Below are 22,951 nucleotides of genomic sequence, written 5' to 3'. Positions count from 1 at the left end.
AATGTTATTTACATTTTATTCCATAACCATAATATCTCACAATTGACCTCTTTGTTTAATAACAATTTAAAAAAAATGTTTATTTTTGAAAGACAGAGCACCAGCAGGGGAGGAGCAGAGAAAGAGGGAGACACAGAATCTAAAGCAGGCTCCAGGCTCTGAGCTGTCAGCACAGAGCCCGATGCAGGCAGGGCTCCAACTCACGAACCCCGAGATCATGACTTGATCCGAAGTCAACTGATCGGTCAACAGAGTCACCCAGGCGCCCCTATTTAATAAAAATTTAAATGGATTAAAATCTCATCTTCAATTGCTTTGTTTTTACTGTTAACTTCTTTAATACTGAGTTTTTAGTTTCATTATTCTTTTGATTGACTGGATTTCTACCTGACTATAAGGATGGCTGTTGAATATTGTATTTTTTTGAGTTTTTGCAGATTTAGGAGTATTAGGCTTTGGCCTTTTACAACAGCCACGTGGCTCCATGCAACATTTTGGGTCATGCTTTTATTCTCAGCCTCTTTTAGATATCGCACCATCCTCTGGCATTAGATTTCACAGAGAAGTCTAAGGCCCTTGTCGTCATTCCCCTGTTTTCTGGTTTAGCAACTTTATAGGAATATATGTTGGTGTTAGTTCTTGTCAATTTGTCCTGCTGTGGACTACCACCTGGTATCTCCAGCCTCATTTTCAATACTTCCTTGCAGGGGGCATGCCCACCTTGCCAACTGTTTGTCCTTCTATGACCTCATGATGCTTCTCTATAGCCCTCTGACTTGGCACAGGTTAATGAAATTCCCTCATCCCTACCCTTACTCTGCCATTCACTGCTACTTATTCTAGTTGATTTAGCTCAAGCATGCCTTCTCGTGAAGATTTCTAGACTACATTTCTCAGGTGACCAGCCACCTTCCCCTTTCCACCCCCATGAAATGTTACATGTACTTTTGGTACACTGAGTTACCATTAATGGTTAATGACTGTGTCACATCCAGCACTGTGAGTTCCAAGGGGAGGGGCGCCTAACTTATAGCCACAAAACTATGTAAGCGGTTTAAAACCGAGATCTTGTTGATTAAAAAAAAAAAAAATTGGAAAGGTTGAATGGATACATGGCAATTGGACACATTACTGAGCAGCTAGTAAACCGTAAAAGTGTAAATCTGATACAGTTCGAATACTCTGATAAGCTGAATGCTATGCCTTTAAGGGACATTAATCGTATACCGGACGTCGGGGTAGATAACGGGTGTCAAAGTCAAACCTACAGGTTAGTGAGTGGGAAAGCCGAAATTCCGTAATGCAGGTGACAAGTGTCCAGTATAGTCCGGTGTTTGCTCTCCCGCACCTCGGTCTCTCATCTAAGAAGATGAGCTTGAACGGCCAGCCCTTCCCCCATTTGGTGATACCTACAATTGAAGCTCGCCACTCCTCCCCACCAGAGAGTAACAATTGAATTTTTCTTTAAGCAGTCCGCGGCTCCAACGCAGGAAGGCGAACAGCAGCGCAGGGATAGTTTTGCGCATGCCCTGTAGGGGCGGAAAGAGCCGTCAGGTTGCGCCTGCGCTCTCAGTCGACTTTACTCCGCCTCCGCGGCCGCGGTACCGGTTCAGGGAATCCTGGCGGGATGGTGTTGCGGTGCCAGGTAAGGGTGGGCGCCCTTCCAGATGCATGAGCCCCCTTTTCTTCCCTTCACAGACCCGGCCCTGCTCAGCCGGATCCCTGCCGAAACCACCTTGGTCGAATCTTACGTCCAGGGCCGCAACCACCACCACTAATGTGGCCCCGCCGGGCTTCAGAGGCTTTGCTTGGGCTACCTTAACGAAGGTCAAGTTCTCTCGCGAACTCTTGGTCTCCGAGGTGCCGGCGTTAGAGATTTCTTCTAAAGGCACCCTCAGAACCTTTGCCTCCATGCTTCTCAGATTATACATTTTGGCGAAGACAGTTTTCAAATTAAAAATGCACTTAACTGAGAATTCTTGTAAAAAGAAAAAAAGGGGCTTCATATAAGCATTTGCAGGCCTCTGATTATTTCATAGAGAAAAATTTGCACAGTGGAACAGGTGGGTCATTTTACTTGGCCAGATTTCTTAGATACCAGGCTGACGGCATAGGTTTGTCCTAGGAAATACCAATTTATCTTGTATTTCAAACCCACCTGCTTTTACAAATGTCCGGGTTTGTGTGTTGCATAACTTAATCCTTTGCAGCTGGGTTCAGTGTAATGTGGACTTGAATCAAAGGTCCTATGACAACTGTGAAAGACGTGTCTCGCTTTTTTTTGTTATTTGTGTAATTTATCGCTTGACTCAGACATCTGTTCACCACTAAGGGTTTATAAAAGGTGCTATAATTTTATGTGGAATAAAGACTAACTTCATGGTTTTTAAGAAGATACCGTTAGGGTTTTAGTTGTGGCAAGCTTACATTCATAAAACTAAAAATCATCTGGAAATCAGTCTGAATTGTGCTTAAAACATAAAGCGTTTTCAAAATTTGAACTTGTACTTATACTAACATTTTTATGGGTGATTTAATTTTCTCTAACTGAAAATTGGTCTTTGATTCAAGTGATTGGAAAGCAATAGAGCCCACTGAGACAGAAAAGGTCTATTATGGTTATTGTTAAAGGCATTTTCTCTCCTTTTCAGGTTGAAGTGTTGTATTTTGCAAAAAGTGCTGAAATTGCAGGAATTCGCTCTGAGACTATTTCTGTGCCACAAGAAATAAAAGCATTGCAGCTGTGGAATGAGATAGAAGCACGACATCCTGGGTAGTTAAAAATTTTAGAATGCTTATGATTAACAATTTTTAAATATTTAAAAATGAGTAAATGATTAGAGAAAAAAAGCTGATTTTTATTTCCATGCACAATTCAGAAAGGATCATTAGTTGTATTTTTCTGCAACTACTCCAAAAATCTTAAATTCTGGTATCTAAAAATGCATAATTTCTTAAGGTTAAAGGTATTTTACTAAAAAATCCACAGTGAGCTGGGATACTGCCAAAGGGACATGATTATATTTGCCTGTATGATTTACAAAATACTAAAAATGTGGATTCTGCATTTTTATAACATTAAATGAGATTGTTACAAATTAGGTTGAAAATGTGTGCTTTGAATTTTATGTCCTGCCCCTTCTTTAGAGAACTCAAAGCAGAAATTTCTAAGATTAAAAGAAAAATGAAAGATCACAGACCTTAGCTACTGTTGAATTTGAGTTTTTGCAATGTTTAATATTTTTCTGGTTCTTGAAAATGTGTAATTTACTGCTGTGGTTCCTACCTCAAGTCCTTTTTGCAACAAAATGTAATTACAGCTTATTTAAAGGTGTTCTAGGAATATTTTGTCATTTAAGTCTGTATAGATTTTTAACTAGGAAGTCTTAGTGTAATATAAAAGATCCTCCAAAGTGTGGGTTTATAAGAGAAAATTACTTCTTGATTTCATGTCTTTTAACTTGCTCTGAAAGTGTCCTGATAATCATTGAAATGAGGTGGGGCTTCTGTTCTGCTTTACTTTTAACCTTTTACCTCTTGAGAGACACCTGGTTTTGTAGGAAAATTCTGAGATACACTTAGTATACTTGTATACTCAGAAGATCTCCTGGGGAGGGCAGGTACTGATTAGAAAATTTCTTTTTCTCTCTCTTTTTTTTTTTGACCTGGTCTCAATGTTGTCTAGTCTAGTATTTTGGGGGGAGGGGGATTTGTTTAACTCCCCAAGGCACATAACCTCCATTAAAGAATTGTTAGCATTTTACTGTGTACTTTGTGGTGAATAAGTAGGTTCTTCAGTGAGTATGTACTTTCTCTGCAGAGTGTGAATTGGCTTAATTAGTAACTTTGCAGGTGATGCCTCATGAAGTAATATTTATGGCTATTTTTAGTTGCAGCTGAAGAGATTGGAGATCTAACACTGCATTGATACTTCTAATTACGCTTTTTCCCCTTCAGATTGGCTGATGTCAGAAATCAGGTGATATTTGCTGTCCGTCAAGAATATGTCGAGCTTGGAGATCAACTCCTCCAGCTTCAGTCAGGAGATGAAATTGCCATTATCCCCCCCATTAGTGGAGGGTAGTGCTCTTGAGCCACTTGGGTGTGTGAGGTATGTTTTTCTTAACCAGTCTTGTGGAGAAGGATCACAAAGACGATAGTATACTCTTGGTAAGTCTGCCTACACCAATAAAGAGTTAGTGCAGACAGACATGTGCATACCTGCCTTTCATCTCTGCATCTGTTCTCTTGTAAGCACTTTAATATAAAGTCAGTTTGATATGTTCATTCTGTTGAATTCAGATGGTTTATGGAAACTATATTATGTGTCAGGCACAGCGCTGGATGCTGGAGTATTAATATTCCTATTTTGCAGGAAGGAAAACTGAAATTCAGAGAAGTTAAAAAACTTGTCTACACTCACATAGCTAAGAGGTGGCAGAGCCAACATTTGATTTCAGATTATTGGATTCTCTGTAATTTTTCACAAAGATGCTTATTAATCCAGGAAAATAGCCCTCTTGGGCACAGAGAAATGTGGAAAAATTGCATAGCCAGAAAGTGAAAAGATCACTGTGCTTAGTAAGAAAGCTTACCATTTTCCAGGTAGAAAGAAACAGCTTTATTATGATAGCTGTGTTGCAGGTAGCTCTGGGACCCATTGCGGCTTGCCATCTTTACAAATAATCTAGAAATTAATGATTATCTTCAATTAAAGAGTTTTGGCGAGTTAGGAATGAAAGAAAGCTTTCTTAGTTTAATAGGGCTTTTCTCCAGAGTCAAGAGTAAATACCATACTCATTGGCAAAATCTTGGCCTCACTAAAGAACGAAGCGTACCCAGGATGCCAGTTTTTTTTTTCACCTGTTATTTTCTCCACTTTGCTGGAGAGAAGTGCCCCAAAAAGTGAGGAATATATATTGCAAAGCAAATTGCCCACAATAATGATAAAGACTGGATCTTTCTTAGTCCTCCTGTTTGGAAATAATGGAATTTCTTGATTTGTATCTCAGTTTTACTTGGAAACTGGTCACCATATCACTACCATGGTTTTAGAAAAATGGCATTTTTCAGAGTTTGGAATTTATTCAGAAACAGTATGCTGCCATTAAACTGTGTGTGTGTGTATGTATGTGAGAAAGAGAGATGGGAGTTCTCTGGAAATAGGAAGATTACTTAACAGCATTGTGTATTGTTTGAAGGTGTCTGAAAGGATTTGTGACATGGTTTTATTTATTTTTTAATATAATTTATTGTCAAATTGGCTAACATATTAGTGTGTAAAGTGTGCTCTTGGTGTTGGGGGTAGATTCCCATGGTTCATTGCTTACACACAACACCCAGTGCTCATCCCAACAAGTGCTCTCCTCAATACCCATCACCCATTTTCCCCTGTCCCCCAACCCCCCATCAACCCTAAGTTCTCTGTATTTAAGAGTCTCTTACATTTTGTATAAGAGGGAGTCCCTCTCTCTCTGTATTTTTTCCCCTTCTCTTCCCCCAAGGTGTTCAGTTAAGTTTCTCAAGATCCATATATAAGTGAAAACATATGACATCCGTCTCTGAGTGATGTATTTCACTGCGCATAATAGCCTCCAGTTACATCCACATTGCTGTAAATGGCATGATTTCACTCTTTCTCATTGCTAAGTAGTATTCCATTGTATATATAAACCACATCTTCTTTATCCATTCATCAGTTGATGGACATTTGGGCTCTTTCCATAATTTGGCTATTGTTGAAAGTGCTGCTATAAACATTGGGGTACATGTGCCCCTATGAATGACACTCCTGTATCCTTTGGATAAATTCCTAGTGGTGCTACTGCTGGGTCATAAGGTAGTTCTATTTTTAATTTTTTGAGGAACCTCCACACTGTTTTCCAGAGCGGCTGCACCAGTTTGCATTCCTACTAACAGTGCAAGAGGGTTCCCGTTTCTCCACATTCTCGCCAGTATCTGTTGTTTCCTGAGTTGTTCATGTTAGCCACTCTGACCGTTGTGAGGTGGTATCTCAGTGTGGTTTTGATTTCTTTTTCCCTGATGATGAGTGACATTGAGTGTCTTTTCATGTTTCTATTGGCCATCTGGATGTCTTTGAAAAAGTGTCTACTCATGACTTCTGCCCATTTCTTCACTGGATTATTTGTTTTTCGGGTGTTGAGTTTGGTAAGTTCTTTATAGATTTTGGATACTAACCCTTTATCCAGTATGTCATTTGCAAATATCTTTTCCCATTCCGTTGGTTGCCTAGTTTTGTTGATTGTTTCCTTTGCAGTGCAGAAGCTTTTTGTCTTGTTGAGATCCCAATCTCAACATTTTTGCTTTTAATTCCCTTGCCTTTGGAGATGTGTTGAGCAAGAAATTGCTGTGGCTGAGGTCAGAGAGGTTGTTTCAAGCTTTCTCATCTAGGGCTTAGATGGTTTCCTGTCTCACATTTAGGTCTTTCATCCGTTTTGAGTTTATTTTTGTGTATGGTGTCACAAAGTCGTCTAGTTTCATTCTTCTGCGTATTGTCCATTTAGTTCTCCCAGCACCATTTATTTAAGAGACTGTCTTTTTTCCATTGGCTACTCTTTCCTGCTTTGTCAAAGATTAGTTGGCCATACATTTGTGGGTCCAATTCTGGGGTTCCTATTCTATTCCATTTGTCTATGTGTTTGTTTTTGTGCCAATACCATACTGTCTTGGTGATTACAGCTTTGGGGTAGAGGCTAAATTCTGGGATTGTGATGCCTCCTGCTTTGGCTTTTCTTTTTCAGTATTACTTTGGCTATTCAGGGTCTTTTGTGGTTCCATACAAATTTTAGGATTGTTTGTTCTAGCTTTGAGAAGAATACTGGTGCAATTTTTATTGGGATTGTATTGATTGTGTAGATTGCTTTGGGTACTATTGACATTTTAACAATATTCTTCCAGTTCATGAGCACAGAATGTTTTTCCATTTCTTTGTGTCTTCTTCAGTTTCCTTCATAAGTTTTCTATGGTTTTAGCATGCAGATTTGTTATATCTTTGGTTAGGTTTATTCCTAGGTATTTTATGGTTCTTGGTACAATTGTAAATGGGATCAATTTCTTGATTTCTTCTTCTGTTGCTTCATTATTGATGTGAAGAAATGCAACCGATTTCTCTACTTTGATTTTTTACCCTGTGACTTTGCTGAATTTGTGTATCAGTTCTAGCAGCCTTTTGGTGGTCTTTCAGTTTTCCATATAGAGTATCATGTCATCTGCAAAAAGTGAAAGTTTGACTTCTTGTTTGCCAGTTTTGATGCCTTTTGTTTCATTTTGTTGTCTGCTGAGGCTGGGACTTCCAACAATATGCTAAACAACAGCGGTGAGAGTAGACATCCCTGTCATGTTCCTGATCTCAGGGGGAAAGCTCTCAGTTTTTCCCCATTGAGGATGATATTGGCTGTGGGCTTTTCATATATGGCTTTACAATATTTAGGTGTGTTCCTTCTATCCCTACTTTCTTGAGGGTTTTTATGAAGAAAGATGCTATATTTTGTAAAATGCTTTTTCTGCATCTATTGACAGGATCATATGGTTCTTATCCTTTCTTATACTAATGTGATGTATCACATTGATTGATTAGCGAATATTGAACCAACCTTGCAGCCCAGGAATGAATCCCACTTGATCATGGTGAATAATTCTTTTTACATGCTGTTGAATTCAATTTGCTAGTATCTTGTTAAGTTTTTTTTGCATCCATGTTCATCAGGGATATTGGCCTGTAATTCTCCTTTTTTGTGGGGTGTCTGGTTTGGGAATCAAGGTAATTCTGGCTTCATAGAATGAGTCTGGAAGTTTTCCTTTTGTTTCTATTTTTTGGAACAGCTTGAGAAGGGTAGGTATTAACTCTGCTTTAAATAAACTCTGGTAGAATTCCTCTGGGAAGCCCTCTGGCTCAGGACTGTTATTTGTTGGGAGATTTTTGATAACTGATTCAATTTCTTCACTAGTTATGGGTCTGTTCAAATTTTCTATTTCTTTTTGAGTTTTGGTAGTGTGTGGGTGTCTAGGATTTGGCCATTTCTTCCAGGTTGTCATAGTATTCTTTGATAATTGCTTGTCTTTCTGAGGGATTGGTTGTGATAAACCCATTTTCATTCATGATTTTATCTGTTTGGGTCCTCTGTCTTTTTTTAGAAGTCTGGCTAGGGATTTATCAACTTTGTTTATTTTTTCAAAAACCAGCTCTTAGTTTCATTGATCTGTTCTACTCTTTCTTTGGATTCTATATTGTTTATTTCTGCTCTGATCTTTATTATTTCTCTTCTGCTGGCCTTGGAGCGTCTTTGTTGTTCTGCTTCTAGTTCCTTTAGGTGTGCTGTTACATTTTGTATTTGGGATTTTTCTTGTTTCTTGAGATGGCGTGGATTGCAATGTATTTTCCTCTTAGGACTGCCTTTGCTGCATCCCAAAGGGTTTGGACTGTTGTGTTTTCATTTTCATTTGTCTCCATATATTTTTTAATTTCTTTTTTAATTTCCTGGTTGACCCATTCATTCTTCATTTTTTTAAATATGAAATCTATTGTCACATTAGTTTCCATACAAAACCCAGTATTCATCCCAACAGGTGCCTTCCTCAATTCCCATCACCCACCCTTCCGTCCCTCCCACCCCCCATCAACCCTCAGTTATCAGTTTTTAAGAGTCTCTTATGTTTTGGCTCCCTCTTTCTCTAACCCCCCCTTTTTTTTTTCTTTTCTTCCCCTCCCCCATGGTCTTCTGTTTCTCAGGATCCACATAAGAGTGAAAACATATAGTATCTGTCTTTCTCTGTATGACTTATTTCACTTAGCATAACGCTTTCCAGTTCCATCCATTTTGCTACAAAAGGCCATATTTCATTCTTTCTCATTGCCACGTAGTATTCCATTGTGTATATAAACCACAATTTCTTTATCCATTCATCAGTTGATGTACATTTGGGCTCTTTCCATAATATGGCTATTGTTGAAAGTGCTGCTATAAATATTGGGGTACAAGTGCCCCTATGCATCGCACTCCTGTATCCCTTGGGTAAATTCCTAGCAGTGCTATTGGTAGGACATAGGGTAGATCTATTTTTAATTTTTTGAGGAACCTCCACACTGTTTTCGAGAGCAGCTGCACCAGTTTGCATTCCCACCAACACTGCAAGATGGTGCCCATTTCTCCACATCCTCTCCAGCATCTATAGTCTCCTGATTTGTTCATTTTAGCCACTCTGACTGGCATGAGGTGGTATCTGAGTGTTTTGTATTTTGTGGTATATGAGTGTTTGTATTATGACTTGTATTTCCCTGATGAGGAGCGACGTTGAGCATCTTTTCATGTGCTTGTTGGTCATCTGGATGTCATCTTTAGAGAAGTGTCGATTCATGCCTTCTGCCCATTTCTTCACTGGATTATTTGTTTTTTGGGTATGGAGTTTGGTGAGCTCTTTATAGATTTTGGATACTAGCCCTTTGTCTGATATGTCATTTGCCAATATCTTTTCCCATTCTGTTGGTTGCCTTTTAGTTTTGTTGATTGTTTCCTTTGCTGTGCAGAAGCTTTTTATCTTCATGAGGTCCCAATAGTTGGTTTCTGCTTTTAATTCCCTTGCCTTAGGGGATGTGTCAAGTAAGAAATTGCTGTGGCTGAGGTCAGAGAGGTCTTTTCCTGCTTTCTCCTCTAGGGTTTTGATGGTTTCCTGTCTCACATTCACATCCTTTATCCATTTTGAGTTTATTTTTGTGTATGGTGTGAGAAAGTGGTCTAGTTTCAACCTTCTGCATGTTGCTGTCCAGTTCTCCCAGCACCATTTGTTAAAGAGACTGTCTTTTTTCTATTGGATATTCCTTCCTGCTTTGTCATAGGTTAGTTGGCCATACTTTTGTGGGTCTAATTCTGGCGTTTCTATTCTATTCCATTGGTTTCTGTGTCTGTTTTTGTGCCAATACCATGCTGTCTTGATGGTGACAGCTTTGTAGTAGAGGCTAAAGTCTGGGATTGTGATGCCTCCCACTTTGGTCTTCTTCAAAATTACTTTGGCTACTCCAGCTTTCTTTTGATTTCCAGTAGCATGATATATAGTTCTCCATCCCCTCACTTTCAATCTGAAGGTGTCCTCAGGTCTAAAATGAGTCTCTTGTAGACAGCAGATAGATGGGTCTTGTTTTTTTATCCATTCTGATACCCTATGTCTTTGGTTGGAGCATTTAGTCCATTTACATTCAGTGTTATTACTGAAAGATATGAGTTTAGAGTCATTTTGATGTCTGTAGGTTTCATGCTTGTAGTGATGTCTCTGGTACTTTGTGGTCCTTGCAGCATGTCACTCACAGAATCCCCCTTAGGATCTCTTGTAGGACTCGTTTAGTGGTGTGATGAATTCCTTCAGCTTTTGTTTGGGAAGACCTTTATCTCTCCTTCTATTCTAAATGACAGACTTGCTGGATAAAGGATTCTCGGCTACATATTTTTTCTGTTCATCACATTGAAGATTTCCTTCCATTCCTTTCTGGCCTGCCAAGTTTCAGTAGATAGGTCTTCCACTAGTCTTATGGGTCTCCCTTTATATGTTAGAGTGTGTTTATCCCTAGCTGCTTTCAGAAGTTTCTCTTTATCCTTGTATTTTGCCAGTTTCACTATGATATGTCGTGCAGAAGATCGATTCAAGTTACATCTGAAGGGAGTTCTCTGTGCCTCTTGGATTTCAATGCCTTTTTCCTTCCCCAGATCAGGGAAGTTCTCAGCTATGATTTGTTCAAGTACACCTTCAGCCCCTTTCTCTCTCTCTTCCTCTTCTGGAATTCCTGTTATACGGACATTGTTCTGTTTGATTGCATCATTTAGTTCTCTAATTCTCCCCTCATACTCCTGGATTTTTTTTAATCTCTCTTTTTCTCAGCTTCCTCTTTTTCCATAATTTTATCTTCTAGTTCACCTATTCTCTCCTCTGCCTCTCCAATTTGAGCTGTGGTCACCTCCATTTTATTTTGCACCTCATTTATAGCATTTTTTAGCTCCTCCTATTTCTTAGTCCCTTCATCTCTGTAGCAATAGATTCTCTGCTGTCCTCTATACTTTTTTCAAGCCCAGCGATTAATTTTCTGACTATTATTCTAAATTCTTGTTCCATTATATTGCTTCAATCGTTTTTGATCAATTCGTTAGCTGTTGCTACTTCCTGGAGTTTCTTTTGAGAAGAATCCTTCCATTTCGTCATTTTGGATAGTCCCTGGGGTGGCGCAGAACTGCAGGGTACTTCCCCTGTGCTGTCTGGAGTAACTTGTGTTGGTGGGCAGGGCCACTGTCTGACCTGCTGTCTGTCCTCAGCTCACCGCTGGGGTCACAGTCAGACTGGTTTGTACCTTATCTTCCCTTCTCCCAGGGGCAGGACTCACTGTGGAGTAGTGTGCCCCCCGTCTGGGCTGCTTGCACACTGCCAGGCTTGTGGTGCTGCTTTGATGGGATTTGGCGTGTTAGCTGTGGTGGATCTGCAAGGTGCACAGGGGTGGGAGGGGCAGGCTTAGCTAGCTTTGCTGTCGGTGGTCACCTGCAGGAAGGGCCCTTCAGCACCTGGAGGGAGGCAGACCCATCGGAGGGATGGATCCATAGAAGCACAGCATTGGGTGTTTGCTCAGGGCAAGCAAGTTCAGTGATGGGAACTGGTTCCCTTTGGGATTTCGGCTGGGGGATGGGCAAGGGAGATGGTGCTGGCCAGCGCCTTTGTTCCCTGCCGAGCTGAGCTCTGTCTTCAAGGGCTCAACACCTCTCACCCCCGTGTCCTCTTGCCCTCCCACTCTCTGAGCAGAGCTGTTGACTTATAACATTCCAGATGTTAAGTCCTGCTGGCTGTCAGAACTCATGGAGTCCGGCCCCTCCCTCCGCTTCTGCAAGCCAGACTTCAGGGGCTCTGCCTTGCCAGGTGGGCTGCCCCTCCACTGCCCCGGCTCCCTCCTGTCAGTCTGTGTAGCATGCACCGCTTCTCCGTCCTACCCTCTTCCGTGGGCCTCTTGTCTACACTTGGCTCCGGAAAGTCCATTCTGGTAGTCTTCTGGCGGTTTTCTGGGTTATTTAGGCAGATATGGGTGGAATCTAAGTGATCAGCAAGACGAGGTGAGCCCAGTGTCCTCCTGTGCCACCATGTTCACACCCATTCATTCTTTAGTAGGATGTTCTTTAACCTCCATGTATTTGGAGGTTTTCCAAACTTTTTCCTGTGGTTGATTTCAAGTTTCATAGTGTTGTGATCTGAAAATGTGCATGGTATGATCATTTCTTTTATATTTATTGAGGGCTGTTTTGTGATCCAGTATGTGATCTATCTTGGAGAATGTTCTGTGTGCACTCGAGAAGAATGAATATATCTGTCAAGTCCATCTGGTCCAGTGTATCATTCAGGGCCAGTGTTTGTTTATTGATTTTATGTCTGGATGATGTGTCCATTGTTGTAAGTGGAATATTAAAGTCCCCTGCAGTTACCACATTCTTACCAATAGGATTGCTTATGTTTGTGATTGTTTTATATGTGTGGGTGCCTCTGAATTGGGTGTGTAGACATTTATAATTGTTAGCTCTTCTTGATGGATAGACCCTGTAACTATGATATAATGCTCTTCTTCATCTCTTGTTACAACCTTTAGTTTAAAATCTAGTTTGTCTGACACAAGTATGGCTGCTCCAGCTTTCTTTTGACTTCCAGTAGCATGATAAATGGTTCTCCATTCCCTCACTTTCAATCTGAAGGTGTCCTCAGGTCTAAAATGAGTCTCTTGTAGACAGCAGATAGGTGGCTCTTGTTTTTTTTTTTTTTTTTTAATTTTTTTTCAACGTTTATTTATTTACTTGGGACAGAGAGAGACAGAGCATGAACGGGGGAGGGGCAGAGAGAGAGGGAGACACAGAATCTGAAAACAGGCTCCAGGCTCCGAGCCATCAGCCCAGAGCCTGACGCGGGGCTCGAACTCACGGACCGCGAGATCGTGACCTGACTGAAGTCGGACGCCTAACCGACTGCGCCACCCAGGCGCCCCGTGGCTCTTGTTTTTTTATCCATTCTGATACCCTGTGTCTTTTGATTGGAGCATTTAGTCCATTTACATTCAGTGTTATTATTGATATGAATTTAGAGTCATTGTGTTATCTGTAGGTTTCATGCTTGTAGTGATGTCTCTGGTCCTTTGTGGTCTTTGCATCGTTCCACTCACAGAGACCCCTTAGGATCGCTTGCAAGACCGGTTTAGTGGTCATGAATTCCTTCGGTTTTTGTTTGTCTGGGAAAATCTTTATCTCTCCTTCTATTCTGAATGACCGGCTTGGTGGATAAAGGATTCTTGGCTGCATATTTTTCCTATTCAGCACATTGAAAATTTCCTGCCACTCCTTTCTGGCCTGCCAAGTTTCAGTAGATAGGTCTGCTACTATCCTTACGTGTCTACCCTTATAAGTTAAGGCCCGTTTATCCCTAGCTGCTTTCAGAATTCTCTCTTTATCTTTGTATTTTGCCCGTTTCACTATGATATGTTGTACAGAAGATCAATTCAAATTATGTCTGAAGGGAGTTCTCTGTGCCTCCTGGATTTCAGTGTCTGTTTCCTTCCCCAGACTGAGGGAAGTTCTCAGCTATGATGTGTTCAAGTATCCCTTCCACCCCTTTCTCAGTCTCTTCTTTTTCTGGAACTCCTATGATACGGATACGATTACGTTTCATTGATTCAGTTAGTTCTCTAATTCTCCCCTTGTGGTCCAGAATAGTTTTATCTCTTTTTCTCAGCTTCATCTTTTTCCACATTTTTATCTTCTGTTTTACTTATTCTTCCCTCTGCCTCTTCAGTCCTCACTGTTATTGCCTCTATTTTATTTTGCACCTCATTTATAGCAGTTTTAAATTCATCATGAGTATTTTTTAGTTCCTTGATCTCTGCAGCAATAGATTCTCTGCTGTCTTCTATGTTTTTTTCAAGCTCAGCGATTAATCTTATGACTATCATTCTAAATTCTTGTTCAGTTATATTGTTTATGTGTTTTGATCGATTCTTCAGCTGTCATTTCTTCCTGGAATTTCTTTTGAGAATTATTCTGTTTCATCATTTTGGCTAGTTTTCTTTTCTTTCTCTCTTTTTTTTTTATTGATCAAAGTCTATTGTAAATTTCTTTTTTTTTAATTTTATTTTTAATTTTTAAAATTTACATCTGAATTACTTACCATATAGTGAAACAATGATTTCAGGAGTAGATTCCTTAATGCCCCTTACCCATTTAGCCCATCTCCCCTCCCACAACCCCTCTAGCAACCTTCAGTTTCTTCTCCATATTTATGAGTCTCTTCTGTTTTGTCCACCTCCGTTTTTATATTATTTTTGTTTCCCTTCTGTTTTGTCTCTTAAAGTCCTCATATGAGTGAAGTCGTATGATTTTTGTCTTTCTCTGACTAATTTCACTTAGCATAATACCCTCCAGTTCCATTCATGTAGTTGTAAATGGCAAGATTTCATTCTTCTTGATTGCCGAGTAATACTCCATTACACACACACACACACACACACACACACACACACACTCCACCTTTTATTTATCCATTCATCCATCAGTGGACATTTGGGCTCTTTCCATACTTTGGATATTGTTGATAGTGCTGCTGTAAACATAGGGGTGTCCCTTCAAAACAGCACACCTGTATCCCATGTATAAATGCCTAGTAGTGCAATTGCTGGGTGGTAGGGTAGTTCTAGTTTTAGTTTTTTGAGGAACCTCCATACTGTTTTCCAGAGTGGCTGCACCAGCTTGTATTCCCACCAACAATGCAAAAGAGATCCTCTTTCTCTGCATCCTCACCAACATCTGTTGTTGCCTGAGTTGTTAATGTTAGCTATTCTGACAGGTGTAAGGTGGTATCTCATTGTGGTTTTGATTTGTATTTCCCTGATGATGAGTGATGTTGAGCATTTTTTCATGTGTTGGTTGGCCATCTGGATGTCTTCCTTGGAGAACTGTCTATTCATGTCTTTTGCCCATTTCTTCACTGGATTAGTTGTTTTTTGGGTGTTGAGTTTGATAAGTTCTTTATAGATTTTGGATACTAACCCTTTGTCTGATATGTCATTTGCAAATATCTTCTCCCATTCTGTCGGTTGCCTTTTAATTTTGCTGATTGTTTCCTTCACTGTGCAGAAGCTTTTTATTTTGATGAGTTCCCAGTAGTTCATTCTTGAATTTTGGCTAGTTTTCTGTCCCTTGTGTGTTTTAAAAGCTTGTTATGTGGCCTGCACCTGTGAGCACTACTATATTAAAGAGGGATCATACATTGTCCAGGGCCTGGCCCTTTAGGAGCTGTTTTTTGGAGTGTTACTTGCTCTCTGTTGTTGTGACTCTGGTTGCTTTTTCTCCCTACTCGTAGTGATCCTTTGGACCCTCCACCATGTGTGCTTTGATTTGTTTGTTGAAGTAGCCCTCGAAAAGAAATCAAAGAAACAAATACAAAAAGACAAAAAACATCAGCTATAGCAAAACAACGGGGTTGAGGCATTGTTGATGGGAGAGGTCTTATCCCATACAAAGAGAGAAATGACAGCGGCGGGGAAGAAGAAAAGAAAAGTGAGCAGGCAGAGAAACTCTACAGCTTATTCCAGAGAGAGAGGAAAATAAAGAGATATAGAACAGGTATAAAGAGAATAGATTAAATATGTCTGCTTAGATAAACCAACAACCAGAATAACCAGACTATAGGAGAGAAGAAGTAAGAAGGAGAAAAGGAAGAAAAATAAATAAATAAAATATATAATATATACGTCTATAATAAGAATTGTCCAAGAATTAAATCAGGCAGTGCAATACCGCTGGGTGCCTTGGAACTGGTGGCAGTGCTGATCTGGAGGAGTAGCTCTCTGGTTTGTTAGTGTCAATCCCGCTTTGGTAGATACACAGTTACCAGGTATGGAGGGGCATGGTTTGGTGTAGGCGGCTCCCGCCTCCACTGTGGGGCCCGCAGACCGATCCCTGAGGACCCATCTTGGTGGTGATGGGGAGAAAAATGGCGACACCACAGTCTCTGCTCCATCATCCGGCTGTCCCAAACCACTCTGTTCAGACCATGTTTGCAGTGCTGCAGGCGCGAACAAGGCAGTTTGTTCTGCTCCCCCGACCCCATGCCTCCCTGGCGCTCGGCTGGGACTTAAACCCCGATGTTTTACAGATTCTCTCTCCATACACCTGGGATCTGGGGAAGTGCCACTTGGTGCCACCGATATATGGCTTATGGCTGGTGGGCGCAGGCAGTCTTTGTCCTTTGAAAGGTTATATACCTTCTTCCCACAGCACTCCAGGAAGGGGATTGCTTTCTCCCACTGCGGACTGTGCCTCTGAACTAGTTACTGAGCCTGGGGAAAGCCCCGCAGTTAGAGATTGGATCTTTCTCCCTCCCGGTCTGTGGTTTTTCTCTTGTTCAGATACAGTCCTAGGCTTCCCCAGCCTCTGTTTCTCTTCCCGTTGTCTCTCCGCAGAGGGGATCCCTTCCCTCCATGCCTACACAGCCTGTTTTCTCTCTTCCAGTTTGCAGTCACGCATCTGTGGCCTACCAGGTTGTCCCCGTGGGTCCCTGGAGACATCTTTCACTCTGCAGCCCTGACTCTTGGAATTCGAAGTCCTTTGGCCTTAATGCTGCTGTGTTTGAGAGACAAGGGAACTTTGGGTCCCCCTACTACTACACCATGTTGGATCCCCTCCCTAACATGTGGTTTTAGAATCCACATCCTTACAGAATCAAAGTGGTAGGAATTTGGTATGGTTTGACGTTCACAGACCATGTTCAGGTTACATGTAAGTTATTGTAAGAAGCTCAGCTGCCATGTACAGGAGGTTGAAACATCCTGGAACCCAGTGGAATGTGAATATTTGTGCTTTTCTTTCTTTCCAGTAGCTGGAAGTATAGGAAAAAAGACATTGGATTTAGTGGGATTCCTTGGTTGGAACCACATTGAAGGAGTGCTTAACTCCCCTGAGCCTTCTCTCTCTTGCCTTTCATTGTGAATGAAATCCCGCAGGATTTATGATTATATATCCAGACTCCTCATCCGGCAAGACCCAGCCCACGTGCCCACCCTCAGCCCATCTGTTCTCTCCCTCACATCCTGAGCTCCAGCCTCCCTGCAGGTTCTGGAGGCTTTGTATTTGCCATTCCCTGTCTCTGCCTGGGGGTCTGTTCTTCTGTTTCCTTACAGGCTACTTTCTTTCAGGTCTCACCTCTCTATAGTATGTCTTCAGAAAGGCTTTCTTTGACCCTCTTAAATAGCCCCTTCCCCAGCACCCATGCTCTGTCTCAGAACCCTGTTTATTTTTATAAGTTACCCCTATTTATATTTTTTGTTTATTGCTTTGTTTCTCCCATTCCCATATAGGTGCCCTGAGCGCAGGAGGCAGGTTTTTTGTTCCCTGGTCCTTGTCTAGTGTGTGGGGTTAGTCACTTAGTGAGAATGTAATAGATGCTTGATAAATGAAATGAGAAATGCATGGCAGAGGACTTTGTAGGACATCTGGTGATAGGCACGCAGTTCATTTCCTTATTTCCTCAGTTACTTAACTGGGATTATGCCCGGTTATGAAATGAACTGAGTTCCTGTGGAGTCACCATTGCTTCTGTTCTCCCTCTCTCCCTTTTGGATAAAGAAAAAACCAGTTCTAGGTGTGGTGCATGGTGATGTAGTGATCAGAGGTGACGTGTGTGTGGCTGAAGGTGTCGAAGTCTGACCTATACCACGATAGGAGATAAGAGTAGCAATTCCAGAATTTGGAATAAAGTGGCATATGAGGTAGATTACAGTTCCTTTTATATATCCTGCTTGATTCATTGGGAATATTTATAAATATGTTGAGTTTTGCTCAAATTTTACACTTATTTTTATCATTCAGTTCAAACCATGACTTCTATCACATCTAATGTACAAAAAAAAAAAAATTGAAACACAGTGAGTTCGGTGTTTTGCCTGTAGTACCAATGTTAAGGTTTGTTAATATCTTCCAGGAAAGATATGAATGAAATTGAAGAGAAATCTAAAGATATAATAAAATTCACTGCTGAGAAACTCTCCATAGATGAAGTCTCACAGTTGGTGGTTTCTCCACTCTGTGGTGCAGTATCCCTGTTTGTAGGTAAGTTGTGATTTTCACAGTGTGGGTTGACTGCATAAGACAATAGAAATCAGCAAGTGTTTTCCATGCTCAGTGTTAATAGAGGATTTTAAGATACTAAGAGCAGTAACCCATGGTGGGTAGACACTTTTTAATTTTTATTCAGATTCAAACCAACCTGTGTTAAAGGCATTAAAAGAGTAGAATAAGAGTCATTATTTTCAAGGAGAATTCTGTATGTTCCAAATATTGAGGGGAAAAAATGGTGGTGATACTAACTTAATGATAGTCCTGGGAGCATAATGTTTCCCATCCTGGTTTGTCCTATGAGTATTTTTGATAACATTTGCCTCATTAGCGACATTGTATTTCCTCATCTTTATGATAATTATTTTTTGGTTTTCTAACCAAATGTTTGTTTTTAGAAAATTTGAAAGCAATTTGTAGGCAAATTGGTGTGCTGCTGAAATAATCCTTTTTTCTATTAATGTATTATTTCTATTGTAAGGAAACCTTAATATTTTTCTTTTTCTTTCTTTTTTTTTAGGGACTACAAGAAATAACTTTGAAGGGAAAAAAGTCATTAGCTTAGAATATGAAGCATATCTACCAATGGCGGAAAATGAAATCAGAAAAATCTGTAGTGACATTAGGCAGAAATGGCCAGTCAAACACATAGCAGTGTTTCATAGACTTGGGTATGATTTCCTTTAGCAATTAAATAGTTAATTGCATTTGTTTTCCATCATTGTGCTGATTTTAATTCTGGAATCGTCTGTAGGAATCCTATATTAGCATGAGAGGAAGGTTTGTGTATTATTCTGGCAGACAGGCAGACAGTGGATAGCACCTCAAGGGCTGTTCGTTTCATTGTAACATCTGGAGAGTGCCTGATGCTAAAACAAAGTCCAAATGTGCCAAACTCTAAAAGGCCTTGTGCAGACACAAGGCCTGTGCTAATGTGTGCTAAAGTCCTTGAGGCCTTTTAAGAATTGTTTTATAGTCTGGACTCTATTTGTATGATAAGTCTGTTAATAGATTTTTTTTAATGTAGTGCCTTTGAAGGTCATTAAATTAGTTGCCTGTTTATACCACTAAGAAGAGTGGAGTTCTAGACTTTAAAAAGAGCCCAGCAATTGAGACTCCATTTCTGTTATATTACATTAGTTGTTATTTTGTTATTAAAAACTAAATTTCATCAATTCTATTCTTTAGTATTTGTTTCTGTTTAATATGCTAACAAATTAGGCACAACCTCAGCATCCCCTCTGCTGAATGCAAACAGGATAAATTACTGTTTTTTAATTAACCTGAAGTTTAAAGTATTAAAATATTTAGTTGTAAGAATGCTTTACTGGAATTTTTTTTTCATGTGTTTAATATCCTTTAACATGTGGATTCAGAAGAGATGGCAGTTTTTCTTCTTCATTTTGTTAAAGCTTAGTTCCAGTGTCAGAAGCAAGCATTATCATTGCTGTGTCCTCGGCCCATAGGACTTCATCCCTTGAAGCTGTGAGCTATGCCATTGATACTTTAAAAGCCAAGGTGCCCATATGGAAAAAGGTAAGGAAATATCTAATTTTGCCATTTGGACATGGTTTTTCTCACAAATTGTTTAAAAGATAAGGAATGAGATTACATGTAGAACTTGTATTCTAGGGTCTTCCCTGACTCTATAGAATCATGTTTTCTTTATCTGAAATAGTATTTATGTAATATCTCCTTTCCAAAGTTTGTTAAACATGAAAAGTACATGCCCCCAAAGAAATGCATGGCACAGATTAGGCCTCAATAGTTGGTAACAATTGGAATTCCTTGTCTGGACTTTTCCATTGGTTCATATATGAATTCATTCACTTTGGATTAGAATTCCCTTGAGTTAGTCCTGTGGAGAGTGATAATAATGCACAGCTGTTCAGCAATAGATAAACAAGATTTCTCGAGGCAAAAGAGCAAGCAACATTCTAGAATTTCTTCTTAGGAAAAAAGAGTGGGGTATTGCCTCTTTGGAGAAAATGCATAGTGAGTGGATTTTCAAACATAAATAGGAAATTCTAGCTCGTTTTCTGTCAACACATCAAACCAATCAGTAAGAGCGAATCTCTGGTTAAAGAGGACATTCTGAAGGGATGAAAAGACCCAACTCCTTAAGTTCTTCCATGGTGTAGTAACAGTAACAGTGGGGTTGTTCTGAACTCTCAAACTTGTAATTGCCTTTAAGAGTCTAGAATTGCCCACAGCATTTTGGCTGGGTAGCAAAGCCAAGGAGGGAATTAACGTCTCAGATCAGAGAGCAGAGCGTGTCTTTCCTAGGAGCCTGCTGGCTCCGTTTGTGGTAGAGATGAACAAATTGGACTCTTACACAGGACCTATGAAACCCAGTGACCATATTTTCTGAATAAAAACTGAAACTGGGGTGCCTGGGTGACTCAATTGGTTAAGCGACCAGCTTCGGCTCAGGTCATGTTCTCACAGTTCGTGAGTTCGAGCCCTGCATCGGGCTCTGTACTGATAGCTCAGAGCCTGGAGCCTGCTTCTGATTCTGTGTCTCCCTCACTCTCTGCCCCTTCCCCACTCATGCTCTGTCTCTCTCTCAAAAATAAAGTTTAAAAAAATTTTGAAATGAATGAAAACTGACACCTGTTCTTATAAGGGGATACTTTGGGATTTGAAGATAGGATTTGTGACAGAAAACAGTCTCTGTGAAGCTCAGCTATGGTGGCTTTGCTTTGAACAAAGCTGCCACCATTTTGATAGACTACATGAGGCAGTCTCCTGAATAGAGTGAGTCAGGGAGAGCATTCTCCATTGAGTTGTGAATCTGGGTGGCAGAGGTAGCTTTTTTTTTTTTTTTTTTAAATTAATTTTAATTTAATTTAATTTTTTCAGATAGTACAAGCAGGGGAGAGGAGCAGAAGAAGAGAACCTTTTTTTATTTTTTAAATGTTATTTATCTTGAGAGAAAGAACACATGCATAGGGGAGGGACAGAGAAGGAGAGACAGAGAGAGAGAATCCTAAGCAGGCTCTGTGCTATCAGCGCAGAACCCAACAATCCATGAGAGCATGATCTGAGCTGAAATCAAGAATCAGATGCTTAACCTGCTGAACCACCCAGGTGGCTTAAGAGAGAATCTTAAGCAGGATCCGTGCTTAGTGCAGAACCCAACGTGGGACTTGATCCCATGACCCTGGGATCATGATCTGAGCCCAAATCAGAAGTCAAACACTCAACCACCTGAGTCATCAGGCACCCCAGTCGCTCTCCTTACCAAGGGGAAAGAATGGACAGCCTGCTCATAGAAAGTAGATGAGAGTAGGTCCCTGGAATAAGAGGGTGGGCAGGATTGGGGCATCCTCTCATCTTTATACTTTAAGGTCTAGCTGAGCTTTCTGTTTACTTTTCTGTCTGTAGAGGTTGAGAGGGTATATACAGTGTTCAGAGGAAGGTCGAATTTGGATTTCTGTCCCTCAGAAATAGGATTTGACTGGAGATTGAGAAGAAAGATTGACACATTCTTATTCCCCTCCCTTCCGAGTATCATCTCAATTCGTGTCGGGTTCTAGTCCCACCTGTGCTTTGAGATCATTGGTGAAATAGCCGGGTAGGCAGGTAGGTGGGGCACACACTTACAAAGCAATTGTCAATTGTCTCTAGGGTAGAGCCCAAACCTGCTTAAGAACTTCTGTGGGTGGTCACTTAATTTCACACCTAGTGGAAATATCCCATCAGCCTGTGGAAAAGCATATATAGAAATGCTGAAGTAGATGTGTTTGGAAAGAAAAAAGTGTTTAAAATTATTAAAGACCTTGCATCTTCCCTGTGTAACCTTGCTCAGGCTGTCTCCTGACATGGTCCCAAATGGAATTGTTTATTCCATTCTGTAGTTGTACCTTGGCTTGTTAAGTCTTCATGCCAGTGTTTCTCCCACTGGATTGGGGTCCTTAAGTGGAGGGAACAGGTTTATTCAGTTTTCTCCTTTCAGTGCCTCAAACAAATGTTTATTGGATTGTTGGAAGAGTAGCAGATTTAACTAGATTCATTTACCTGAATTTTTCTGATGCAGTTGAATTTATTAAGCTACTCTGTTTTGAATACCTGTTATGGTTCTGTTTTTCAGGAAATGTATGAAGAATCATCATCATCTTGGAAAAGAAACAAAGAGTGCTTTTGGACAGCCAGTGATTAATTCACACATTTTTTTTTTAGAGAACTAAAATTAAACTTGGTAAACTGTCTTTAATCACATTTTTTCTTTTCTAGAAGTTAAGCTAGTTTACTGAAACACAGTCTCTTGTGTTACACCAGTGGGACAAAAGAGAGAAAAAAAAATGAGTGTTAGGATGAAGGCTTATGCAGGAGCCACAGATAGAGGAAAGACTTCAGGGAAAAAATGGTAGAGTAAATTTAAATGTGAGGAAAGATGCCTGTGGTAGAAACACCATTCCATGAAGTAGGAAATTCAAATTACTTATATATTTTTTTCAATGAGAAGCAAAATGAAAGCATTTTATTTCCTTTGAAAGTAATAGTAGGTGGTCAGTGAGTGAAATATTTTGTGATTTTGTGGATATTTTTGTCCTTTGGATATAATGTTAGAGTTCTAGTATATTTCAGTTTATTGTGAGAAGTAGTGGTCAAGAAGCCAGTAGTTTGAGTCTTGATCTCAAATCCTTGAATGAACCTGTTGGAGAATTTGAAAACAGATTCTTGGATGTCTCTCGAATCTAGCTGCTACTTCTGAATCCCACTGCTGCAACTCTCGTCCAAGCCACCGCTCCATTTCTCTTGGACTGTTGTTGTGGCCCTGCTGACAGCACCCCTCCTGACACTCTTCCTTCTCCCAT

At 40.3% G+C, this 22,951-nt stretch overlaps 1 protein-coding gene across 2 annotated transcripts; it reads left to right on the top strand.

Annotated features, from left to right (window-relative positions):
• The first annotated feature begins 1,556 nt into the window (after positions 1-1,556).
• On the top strand, positions 1,557-22,342 carry MOCS2 (molybdenum cofactor synthesis 2). Of its 2 annotated transcripts, none has more exons than XM_025924480.2 (6): positions 1,557-1,645; positions 3,958-4,111; positions 17,998-18,125; positions 18,652-18,802; positions 19,544-19,667; positions 22,225-22,342. In XM_025924480.2, exons 2-6 carry the CDS (start codon positions 4,005-4,007, stop codon positions 22,291-22,293), a joined length of 579 nt encoding a protein of 192 aa, XP_025780265.1. In that variant the 5' UTR covers positions 1,557-1,645; positions 3,958-4,004; the 3' UTR covers positions 22,294-22,342. The 2 variants fall into 2 exon arrangements, with proteins under 2 accessions (XP_025780265.1, XP_025780264.1); XM_025924479.2 differs by lacking the exon at positions 1,557-1,645 and adding an exon at positions 2,652-2,773.
• The last annotated feature ends 609 nt before the right edge of the window (positions 22,343-22,951 follow it).

This window comes from Puma concolor, chromosome A1 (genome assembly GCF_028749965.1).
Source record: "Puma concolor isolate L17-30 chromosome A1, mPumCon1.1.hap2, whole genome shotgun sequence".
Lineage (NCBI taxonomy): Eukaryota > Metazoa > Chordata > Mammalia > Carnivora > Felidae > Puma > Puma concolor.
Note: the sequence above shows the minus strand (reverse complement) of the source record. Positions and strands in the feature narration are given on the sequence as shown.

Coding starts and splice junctions, on each gene's coding strand:
- MOCS2 (XM_025924480.2), top strand. CDS start 4,005: ATGTCGAGCTTGGAGATCAACTCCTCCAGCTTCAGTCAGGAGATGAAA. Junction 18,126..18,651: donor TGCAGTATCCCTGTTTGTAG/GTAAGTTGTGAT, acceptor CTTTTTTTTTAG/GGACTACAAGAAATAACTTT. Junction 19,668..22,224: donor AGGTGCCCATATGGAAAAAG/GTAAGGAAATAT, acceptor TCTGTTTTTCAG/GAAATGTATGAAGAATCATC.